This window comes from Macrosteles quadrilineatus, unplaced genomic scaffold (assembly GCF_028750875.1).
Source record: "Macrosteles quadrilineatus isolate MER2022 unplaced genomic scaffold, UCM_ALF_1.0 Scaffold_4__1_contigs__length_99947679, whole genome shotgun sequence".
In the NCBI taxonomy this organism is placed as follows: Eukaryota; Metazoa; Arthropoda; class Insecta; order Hemiptera; family Cicadellidae; genus Macrosteles; species Macrosteles quadrilineatus.
Window position 1 is genome coordinate 68813456 of NW_026542597.1, and position 12386 is coordinate 68825841.

Below are 12386 nucleotides of genomic sequence, written 5' to 3' on the forward strand. Positions count from 1 at the left end.
TTTGGTCTCCTAATTGAACTTTCCTTAAAAGTAATAAACAAACAAAACCCGACAAAATGGTGTATTATTGGCTTACAATTATTTATCCTCACCTTTATTTCATGCATGTCATTTAAAAAAAGTAACCGTCGATCTAATAGATTTATTTCTCAATTTCCAACTGCAAATCATCTTAGATTAGTTAATTTTTTAACTTTTGTTTTTACGTCTATTGTTCGAACAAATAGAAACACCAAACTAATTTTAAGAGGGAATTGTAAAGGATTTTTTTCGCATTAACAAAACTTGAAAGTTCGCCAAACATACAGACAGGAATAATTGCAGACAGACAGGCAGACATCGTGCTCGCGATCACAGAAGTTCTTTAGATTCTTTGCCATGTCAGATGTGTCGACGTATGCTTGGAGGGCGGTAGAGGAAGGCATTGTTTAGAAGCAAGCGTATCTTTCTCTTTGTCAAATGGAATTGGTGTGGAAAGCTTGAGATTAACATTGGCAAAGGGTCCCGTAATGTCATACATTCCTGTTCTAATTCATTTATGATATAATGTTTAATTCAAATTCCTAATTTGTAAAGGCTTCACACCAGTATAAGATAGTTATTTTCATATTAAGAATGCAATTAAAAGTGCTTTAATGGGTCTTTTTTCTGAAGATGCCCATTACTATTTAAACTGTTGAAAAACTACAGTTTAGGTTAGGTGATTTTTTAGTTTTGCGATTATTTCTGTTTAGTAAATAAAAGATGTGTGAGTAAAGCTATAAACTAACCTAACCTAACCTAAACTGTGGATATTCCATAGTTAAAAAATTGGCGGCCCTCTTCTGAAAAAGACCCATAGGTGAGAAAGACAGGGGAGAGGACACATTTTGATAAAATTTGCTTCTTTAAATTTACGGTATACTTTAGTATTACACATCTACCATTGCCATAATGTTCTACCACTTCACCTAAACAACAAAGAGAAAAAAAATATTTAAAATTTGCAAAATATCACAAATTATTCATGAAATTAAAAACATAAACATAACTGAAAAGAGTCCAACTTTGAAAGTTCTCATTGCATATCACAGTTTTGTTGATGTTCAGTTCAAATAGGCAATGGCTCAAATTAGCTGTTTTCAAAAATGAAAAAAAAATTATAGTGCTGCACCCTGTTGGCAAACTTTTAATGCTTTTACATATCATAGAACACATTTTTTTAGTTGAAACAGCTGACTAAATTCTTTAATTCCCTTTAAATATGAATACCCATAAGGTTAATATGAGGAACTACATAGCCACTGGAGCGGAGCCCGAAAGGATTTTTGAGGTAAGAATATGCTGTAAAAGTTAATCGAGAATGTAAGCTATCATCATGCCAAATTTCAGCCCAATCAATCCAGTAGTTTATGCGTGATTTGATTGAGCAACACACACACGACAACCGCAAAGCTGGGATGGGGGTGGACCTAGGGGGATTAAATATTATCCTAGGTGTGGACTACATATTTTACTTTAAATAAATAAAAAACATCTATTCAAATTACAACTTTCCATTTTATGCATATATCATTATTGCTTTAAGGGTTTTCTCAGTATTATTCCTTTCTGTCCTACACCATTTTAACGATTGTGGTGTCATTTTAAAGCTTATGATCCAGGGTAGGCACGAATGGTAACTAAAATGGTACAAATTGGGTTCCTTTTGTGCCTAGGCCTTCGCCCACGAGCGTTTAGTCATAGATTAAGAAAACAGTTTGCTTAATCCATGGTTTAATTTATGGTATATATCTGGAGTTTGCTTTCAGAGATCCACTGATGCTGAACAACTTTCTTTAAAATGGTTTTGGATTGTAATTTTAACAGCTGACAGCTGATCCTTCATCCTTCAGTTGAAAGTATAAAGTCAGATTGTAAACAAGAGACGAAACAGTCTATGGAAACGGATTTTAAATAGGCACCTTTTATGAATAATCTATTAGGAAAATCTCCCCTTATGGTTCATATCTACAATCAAAAGATAGTAATTAATTTACTGTTAATTCTTTTTAGTAGTTAATTTATTGTCTATAACAAACGTAATCTTTGAAAGGTAAAGGAGTGTGAATTACTCGTTTTGCCTGGGGAAACTTGAACAATATTTAGATGCGCCATTTACGCACAGGACCCCTCGTACATATTAAATTTAACTGTTTCACTATCCGGTTCTATTTGTTTAGATTATAGAAACAGCTGTCATAACAACACACTAAACATGTACAAACATATTTTCAAGGAAATTTTGAAAGTTCTTGAACTCACATACCGATTTGCATAGTTTTAGTTATGACATGACTATTTAATTTTGCAGGATCTTTCACAGGGGAGATTCTTGGTCAAGACACTTATTTATATCATCCCTTTTACTAATTGTTCAAAGTACTGAACAGATTGTAAAATAAAATGAAGTTAATATATATATATATATATATATATATTTTTCAAGGACACTTTGTCAACAATTGCACACATTGTGGTTTTCCAAGTGGTATTTTGAGTTGTGGGTTTAAATTTACTGCGATGTTTGCTACGCAGTGTTCTCTTTGAGATATTTTCAAATTTTACTGTCCAATTATACGGCCATCACGACAGTACTGCTGCCAGGAAGACACAGCCTCCTGTATTTATAGTCGGCGCCGCTCTGTCAAGGCCACAGCCATCGCTATCTTATCTCTTCTTCCTGTAGATTCGCGCCAAAGTTTGACAACCGTGTCAGCTGAAACCGAGCTTCTCGGCTAAACTACATGACAAATAGTCAATCCTGCTGACAGGCAAAATAAATCAAGAAATATATAGCTCCTAGTTTGCATTGTAGATGGGTGTTTAAGTTTGTGTATTAATGGTGATGAATTTTTCATTACTTAAATAGTAGTCATCATGTGTACTATTTTAAAGTGTATTTTTAAACTTTACTGATTTTAAATCAGCGAGCAAAGAATACCAAAATCGTGTGTTTTTAGACGGACCATTTATCAAAAACCTCACTGATCAAAGACATATGGGGCCAATTTTAACAATCAAAACGCTTCAGATTTCTTATGGATCGAACCAGCTAAAATTCTAAATTCTCACACTACCTAACTATAACCATTCTGCTTCCAAGTTATCCAAAACAGTGGTGGTTCCCTAACCTTTGCTGGTTAACTAATTAACAAATGTATTTTATATGGTTATTTTACCTAGTCACCCGCACATTATGCAGTTGTATAGTGCAATGCTGTGTGCAGTATGTAGTTTTTTTTAGTATGCAGTTGTTATAGCAATATTACAGAGACCTGTCCACAGTATCAAGGAACTACTGAAGGATATTACAACTGAACTATCTAACCCCAATTCCTACCCATTTAGAAAATGGTTTCCTAATTTATTCATTAAAATGTGCATTAAATTTTAGTTAAACAAATATTTCTTATAGCATTGATTCTTTTTTTATTGACTAATTCATTGTATTTTATGTTTTTCTTCTTAAAATCAAAATTAAAAAGGGGGTCCCCACCCCATAAATGTTTCTGGGAAGCCTGGACAGGCGTAAGGTTCGAATCTCTAAATAAAATACTTTAGAGAGCCGTCTGAAACTGCCTCACCCTCCTAGATTCTAAATATATATATATCTTATAAACTCAAATATCCCCACAATCTTTCATCTCAGAGAAGGTTATACAATTCAATGTTTAGAAAATGACATACAGCCTTTGGACTATAAAGAAGCAAAACAACCCGAGCCGTTTACTTTTGCCAGCTGGCTGGAAGATGGATGAGTTATTATTGACATGTTATGACAACCATCTGGACATCCAGATTTAGAATTCAACTTTGAAAATAACAACATCCGTCGAATGCCGGAGAAAGACGTCACACGTAAATTCTCAAGTGTGCAAAACAGCCAAAGGCAAGCATTCGTCGACACTGTGTAAAGGGAGTATTATTCAGTGGTTTCTTGACTTTATTTTACAACCATTTAGTATATTCAATGAGCTTTGATTTTGGAAACATGGATGTAGACAAACATTACAGTGGTAGTTACTAACGTCAACGTCAACGTTAACACCTCTTCAGAAAAGAAGACAACGACCACTTATAAATAGCGAATTAAAATAATTACAGTATAGTGTGTTAGTGTTAAGCAACCATATTGATAAATGTTTGGTAAAAAACTGTATAACCAGACAACTTTGTTTTAAAAACTTGACTGAGAAATCTATACAATAGCGATCCATACATGGAGGGGAAACAGAAGTAGTTCATAAAGTTAAACATTAAAAATTATTACAAAGATTGTTTTTGCAATTTTTGAAACAACGTTATCAAACAAACAAATACTGTTTCTGTTCGTCCAATCTCCAATCCATACAAACATCTCACTAGCTTATGGCAAATGGTGCTTTAGTGCATCTACATTAGATTAGAAAAACATGTTTCAGTATTTCAGGCCAAAAAGCAGAAATTAAACTAATGGACAACAGATTAAACTAATAACAACAGATTGGTTAAGCTAAATGTTCCTGATCATTGGGCTATAAATAAATGATTCCGACTAATGCACCATGCTATGATCTTAGCCAGTAACGAACACGAAGCTTCATAGATCACCACATACCTACACTCACCCTTCACGTATATTTGGGTTAAAATACACACCTAGGGTATATGAAATAATTGATAAAAAAGTATCCCGTTAATGAGACATTTTTTCACATAAATGATGGGGTTTCCTATTTAGTATCTAAAGTCAATGGTGCATAGGCTGTAATTGGTTAATCGTGCTATAGTTTATTATGCTCAACGGTATTTGCAATTTTCTTGCAGTATAAACTACTTGTAATAAGTCAAATTTTTAAATCTTGTATACCTTTTTATTGTTATATTGCAGACCGTCCACCGTCCATGGCAACCAATAATGAACCAATCAACTCATAAGGCCCACGTTACAATTTTAAAAGTTTAAATAAACGTAGTGAAGAACCATGTAATTTGTACCATTTCAGGCTAATACGTTCCCATTGTTGGTTACTATGACCTTGAGGAGTAAGTTATGTTTTTATCTATGATATGACTGTGCTAAGTTGCTTGGGGATCGCTTTAGCAGTTCATAAGAGGAGTATAAAAAACAACAACGGGAATGTAGTACGAGAGCTTAGCTCACTCCTCCAATAATAATCAATAACTCATACCATGCTCGTACTCTGGTTTTATAAACAAAAAGTAGAGCACAAATCCAAAAATTAGCCCTAGAAGAAGCTAAAAGAAATTTCGTTGAGACTACCGCTCAGTTTCACAGTGGTTACATTGACAAGACATAAAAAACAAGTTTCAGAAGTCTACATCAACAATAAATAACATATAGTATAACTATGTTTTGGTTCTAAAACTGTGACCCACGTCTAAGTGAACCGTTGTATTTTTCCTCCTGTACTGTAGATCAGCAGATTTCTCAGATTTCTGTCTGATTCTGATTTCGTGAAAGAAACAATATTTCAACATGGTGGTTAAGTGTTATTTATCTGTGTTTTAGTGATTCTTAACTACTTCATCCCCTTTAAAACTACTATGACTTCAAGAAGGTAAATTTCTAATCCTATATTCTTTATATGCTAAATTTTTTTAAGTTAAAAATTTTTCTCACGATTTAACCTGCTAATCTAATGGATATAGATCTGTTGACTAACAGCTGTTTGCATAACCCTACCTGCCCACTTTCATCTCCTGGATTAGGCCTATCTCTTTGTCATACACACACATCTTCAATTATTAGACTATTCAATCGAACGTAGGCTCCTTAACTAGTCAATGTAAATAACAAGCAATACCTCACTCCTCGTCATAAGGAATTAATAAATCTAATCAGATTGATAAGATTTAGTGTGATGTAGGCCCAATAGGCAAAAAATAAGTTTCTGGGTCCAAGTGGGAGGTAAACCCCCAGCTTCTTTAGGTTTAGATTAAATTGGGATTAACCTCATCTTCATTATTTATCTTCCAGAGATAAATCTTATAGCTGTGAAATATCCTCAATTCCAATGGTTAGGGCCTACCTACCTACTTTGCTGTCAAAAGGAACAAAAGGAAGTTATTTTTTCTCGATAGGCTATGCCTATATCAATATTTTATTTTTTGATCCGATATATCAATATTATGGAATTGAAACTCAGCTGAGGCCTACTATGAATAAATATTGTTTATAAGGCCATCAACAAACAATAGGCTACGTAATTAAAAAAATATTGAAATGAATCTGTTCTAAACTAACCTTACATAACTAGGCCGGGTACAGTTTCTTAACTGGGCTATGCTATATTGATTGAAACTATCGAATTGAAAATATTGATTAACCCTCCAAGTGTCCATAGTTTAGGCCTTAATGTCCACCTATTTTTGGCGCATTTGCAAGGTTTTATTAAAACGGATCTGAGAAGCTTAAAACAATGTTAATTCTAATGTTCTATATACCATTTTGTTTGGAAAATCATGGGCTTCAATATTATATAGGCTATAAAACATAAGGAACATTTTTTTCAAAAAAAAAAAAATTTTTAGGTAGGCCTAAAAAAAATATAATTTCAAAAATTTTCAAAAAAAAAATAAGTTTGCGCTCAATGAAATTGTATAAATTATAGGCCTATAAATATTTGAAAATAGCCACTTTGTTCTAAATTTTATGAGGATTACAAATATATAATAATATAAGGAAGTACATTTGCAAATAAATAAGTTATGGGCAAAAAACTGATTTCAGTACATAGCGTTTAGCTAAGAATGCATAGCCTAACCATAGCTAGGAATCTGGCTGATAATTTACATCAATATCACTACCTACTTCTTCAGGATCATCAACCAGCACTTCAAAACCACTTAAATCTTCTTATAATGCACCACGTATATCACTACTTTTGATTTTTAACACTAAAACAATGATAAACGTAATAAAACACATCAGTCATCGGTCCGGGGGAACCTAGCTGTTTACAAATACACGCACGTCAGCTGTCTGCTACAATATTTTCGGAACTAAAATGAATAGCGCTTAGAGACAGACCTCTGGAGAAAGCTTAGAATATTACGGAAAGAACGATACCTAACTCGATCCAGTTCAATCCGATTCAGTCAGTCATGAAACAGTCAGTAAACGATGTCTGCGTGTCAAAAAATCGACAAGTAACACTACACAAAGTGTGCTGCTTGTCGAATTTTCGTCAAGTAACACTGGGAGGGTTAATAATCAATATTTTAAAATATAAAATCAAACTATCATTAAACCTAACCTAACCAGACAAACTTGCTGATGGTGAAAAAATCGCATGAAGCGCGTTTACTAATCAAATCGATAGTTTCAATCAATATTGACTTAGCGTAGCCCAGTTAAGAAACTGTACCCACTAACTAAAATAGACAACATTTAAAAATTCCCGTCTGGTATTCTCCACTTGCTTTTCTCTTATCAAACAGAATTTTGAAATGGTACAGTAAATTTGGTTAGTTATGTTAGGATAGCTTGGAACAGTTTCTATTAGCCTAAAAAAAACAGTAGCCTAGTCAATTTGTAATTTAAATATTAAAACAGAATTGATAAAAGGAAAACAAAAATATCGATAGCCTACATCTAAAAAATCATCTATAATACCTAATGAATGTTTTCTTTAACAGGAAAGCAGACCTAAGTTGACCTACATTCAATGTTGTAAGTTAGGATGTTTAGCCTGATTTTTAGGTTAGAGTATTGTCATTTGACCCATGATTCCGTTGTAGTTTGTCTTATTGTTAATGAAGGCTTAACTTACCACTCACCAAAATCTTATAATCCTAGGCTATGGTCTTTCACATGCCCAAAAATAAAGAACCTAGGCTACTTAGCCACTACTTATGTTAGCTAGGCTACTTATGTTAACAAGTTCAACATAAAGGTTTACCGTATTCATTGTCTGAAGAGTAAACCTGTAAACCATTTATAGACCTAATTTATTTTTAAAACCTTCCCCCATTAAATTAATACCAAAATTCCATTTCTTATTGGGCCACCAAGATAAGTGAAGACTAGTGTTTAAAGGAAAACACACACTTTTTTTACAAGGATGAGTAAAAATTATCAAATTGCCTGAACAGAGGTATTTAGCATCCTGAAAAAATGTACATTACGACCCATTCCCAGTGGCGTAATAAGTACATTGAGCTGTGCCCCCTTGCAGTACATACAGATGACCCCCCCCCCCCAAATAAATGACCACTTCTGTTCTATTTCTTGTCTCATTGTAATAGTAAGGAAGACTGCATATATCAGGATTTCAAATCATTTAATTCAATACGGTAATTTATAAAGCATGGTGTTATGAAACAAGCGGTGTAATAAAATATAATGCTCTTCTTTTCTTCTGTTGGAAAAGTTAGGTGCTAGCACGAGAAGTCAATCCCGTTCTCTTTTAATGCTTAATAAGTTAGGGTAGGCTAGAGAACTCAATCTTGAGTTTGTCATTGCATTTTTCACATCTATCTATATTACTACCTACATGAAACATTGTGAACAATATGGCTTTTTTGTTTTAAGATTAAACCCCACATATTATATACCAAAATGTTCTACACATTTGCAAACCCTACATTTTACGCCTGTAATCCTTATATATAGGTAATACGTGAAGGCGATTTCTACGAAACACTACTCCTCCATTAATAATGGACGGATTTTTACAAACGATGTGTCAAAATTAAGTATTTTTTGTGTAGACACCCCCTTTCACTAATTCCTTATCTTTATGAGGAACATAAACTTATTTGTTTACTTTATGATCAGCTGGATAATTTAATTGATGTTAATATTTTAGTTGCAAAATCTAAGGAAACGTGTGCTACAAACAGGCCTCTTGACTTGGTTGAAATGAAATAGTCCTATTTGGGTTGGTGTAAACATTAAAATGGAAAAAATCGATAAAGCCTGGAAAATTTGATATAACTTACTAAAAAGAAAACTAAATTAACACTGTATTTCTAGAGCAATTTTTTAAAGAGCATATTTGCAAACTATGAAAACATAGGAAAGTCAAAGAACACCTACAAGTAGAAGAATTAGAAATACTGTACAGAAATGTTTTTTTTTTAGTTTTTTTTCGAATCTATAATTGTTATTGTGGACAACCTAAGTGGGAAACATTCGTAGAAAACACTAAAAGAAATAGGATCAGCTTTTAAAAAATAATAAGATATTTATTTACAAGAAATGTTGATTAGCCTATATCGTTATATCGTGAGTTTTTTTATAACCTTTGAGTCAACTCTTTTAAATTCATTGAAAATTTTGACTGTTATTCGTTGCCTGTAATCCTTATATATAGGTAATATATAAGGAAGGCGATTATTAAGTGAAGGCGATTTCTACGAAACACTACTCCTCCATTAATAATGGACGGATTTATACAAACGATGTGTCAAAATTAAGTATTTTTTGTGTAGACACCCCCTTTCACTAATTCCTGTAATAAAAGTCCTCGGGCTATGCCCCACAGGCCATCAAAATCACAATGTATTTCTTACGAAGAAAAGATTTTGTTTACATAAACAGACGAATACTTTGTATTAATTGCATACTAAAACGGCTGTTCATAATAAAGACGTAATACAGACAAGAGCGTTCATTTTCAGTTTCGATAACTGGAGTGGAGTGATTGGTTACATTATTTTTGAGTTGAAACTCTTTAAGTAATTGGAAGTTATAACTGTTATTAGTTTTGAAATAACGCCTGTAATACTTTGCATTTGCTCGAATTCAAGCAACAGGTGCACTAGTAATTGCAATTGCTCGACTTCGAGCGACAGGTACGCTAGTTAGTTTTAATGAGCTTGGAGAAGGATCTGTAGGCTAACAAACCAGACCCAGATGCCATTTGTCATTGGGCTGAATCACTGATTATTGGAATCACTTACAGAATAAAGAAAAATAAAACAAAACCATAGCCTAGTAGGCCTAATAAGAATTGTTAAAGAAGACAAATCCAAAAACTCTCTTGCGGTTGTTTTTTTTGTCATCTCCCGCGGTCACAGAAACAACATACAGTAGAACCTTGATAACAAGACTCTCATAGGGATTATAGAACTATACTTGTTATCAAGGCTGACTTCTTATCGAGGTTTGCAATAACATGTGATTAGGGGTAAAATCATTTCAAGGGGATTTGAAAATGACCCTTGTTATCAAGAATGACTTGTTATCGAGGGTCTTGTTATCAAGGTTCTAATGTAATTTTTTGTCTACGATTTTGCCAAAATCTTGAATGCCTAACTTATCTTTTTGGTTTTGTTGACACGATCTTCGTCCCTCCCGGTCATGTCAAGGTGTCAAAGATCTTTTTTCGCGATTGTGGCAAAATCTTGAATATCTTCGTCGATCTTCAAGACATTTATTGTCTCCCGTGGTTACATAAACAACGTCACCTTTTTCAGTGATAGTGAGTGATGACAGTCAGACCTCGACGCCCCCTGAATATGCGCTCCCACCGCACTACAGGGTTTGCGGAGGTGTTAAAAACGCCACTGCCCAGTCGTCAACTCATGTCCCATTCTACTCATGCTGTCCCCTGTTGATTTTGGATGGTTCTCTGCTAACAGACAGGCCTAGACTTCTTATACATTACGTCAAACCTTTACAAACTTGACTTTCCTTTTTTATTCGCTTGAAAATTCCATCGAATACTAGCTCCAGTATTTCTTCAGTAATCACTTAAATTTTCTGCACAGTTCTTAGCTTCGGTTCAAGCAAATCTGTAGGGCAAGTTTGAAAAACCTTGATTTTCAATATATTATAGGGAGAAACCCCCTGAGAAAGAAAAGAGCCAACATAAAGCATCCTGACAAATCTCTTTGGCCTTTGAGTTACTGCGATTTACAATCTTTTGACATTTACTGTTGTACATAGAGTTTAGCTGTTTCCACCGATTATTTTTTTAGAATTTAAGTTGTTATCCTAAATAATTTTACCCAGTTTCCTATCGTTTTCCGATCTGTGACAGCGCCGTGTGGACCAAGGATGGAATTTGGTCCAAACAATCCATGGGAGTTTGCACAAAAATCATTACAGTATTTTTGGAATTATGTCCACAGCAAAACCCCATGGCACAATGTTTTCCAAAAACGCATAGTTACATTTAGTTATATACGCAAAGCTGTTCAATAATTGTTGCATTACTTTTCATGTGGCAGCAAAACAAAAGTAGAAGTTATGTAGGCTGGGCCTACATTGGAAAGAATAGTACACTCGCCGGTAAGTGGTGTCTAACACTAGTGCTGGTGTTTAGGGCAAACATCCAACCTCCTCTCGGCCTCATGTACTACAACGCTCATGGTGGGGGATGATACTGTGCCCTAGGAATTTCTGCACAGTGCTCGCCTTTCGGACTCCTCCTTGCTCGTACAAGTAGTATGTTTCTAGCACAACATAGAGCTGAAAGCCCCTCTTCCCATGCAAGTGTTCATCCTCTGTACCTCATTTCTCTGCGGGTGCTCTCATTGTCTCATCCTGTATATAATCAATAAGATCTATAAGCTATAAGAGCTATAATCAATAGTAACATTTGTCAAAAAAAGTCCTATCAACGTTTAAAATCTACAGGAACAGACCTAATTATTTTGAGGCTGTATCAAACAAAACTGTATCGTTGGTATCAAACCCATTGGCTATAGGTGGTACAGCTATTTACAGAAGTATCGGGTAATCGACTCTTCTATTGTTTTTGGCTCTCACTGCCACAATAACAACTCATTATGGATAGTATAGTGCTCGCTTTGTTATCGGAAGTTGACAGTTAGATTCTAAGAAATATCAGTATCATTTTGAGGTTTTAAAGTTACCCCAGCTGTACTTGATCATGGGCTGGACCTGTCTTAAAGAAACAGCTGGTCTTGGTCAGTAATAAAGCTATAATTTCTTTCATTCAACTTTCATTTTTTACTCATCTTCATATTAAATACTCTCTGGTTGTCAGCAGATTCATAATATCTAAACTAATCCACAGAACACTCTTTATAGACCAAGTAGTAGTACTTCTGCTAAATACAGTGGCCTCTTTAATTTTGTAGTCCTGTATTTTTCCAAATAAGATAAGAGACGCTCTAAATAGTTGGAGTTTTTTTTTGTGTTTATATGTAGCACTTACTTACTCTTAATTTCTGTGGCCATTGAAAACCCAAGTGGTCTTTGGCCTCGTCAACTTTCTAACTCCAGGATCCACTGTATTCTGCCAGCTCTAGGTCTACTCCTATTCTTCTTAGGTCTTTTGTAACCTCATAAAACCATCACACACAATCTTTTCAATGGTCTCCTGTCCTCTGTAGTACCTGACCATGTCTCTCTCACCTCTGTATTGCATGGGGTGGAATATGTTGTT

At 34.3% G+C, this 12386-nt stretch overlaps 1 protein-coding gene across 1 annotated transcript in view; it reads left to right on the plus strand.

Moving 5' to 3' along the window:
* Nucleotides 1-5470: 5470 nt before the first annotated feature.
* Nucleotides 5471-12386, plus strand: part of LOC128992591 (tyrosine-protein phosphatase non-receptor type 11-like) — a 129204-nt gene continuing 122288 nt past the window's right edge. The window contains exon 1 of the mRNA XM_054416243.1: nucleotides 5471-5582. Coding sequence (XP_054272218.1) covers nucleotides 5569-5582 — 14 coding nt within the window. The 5' untranslated portion in view covers nucleotides 5471-5568. The remainder of the gene's footprint in view (nucleotides 5583-12386) is intronic.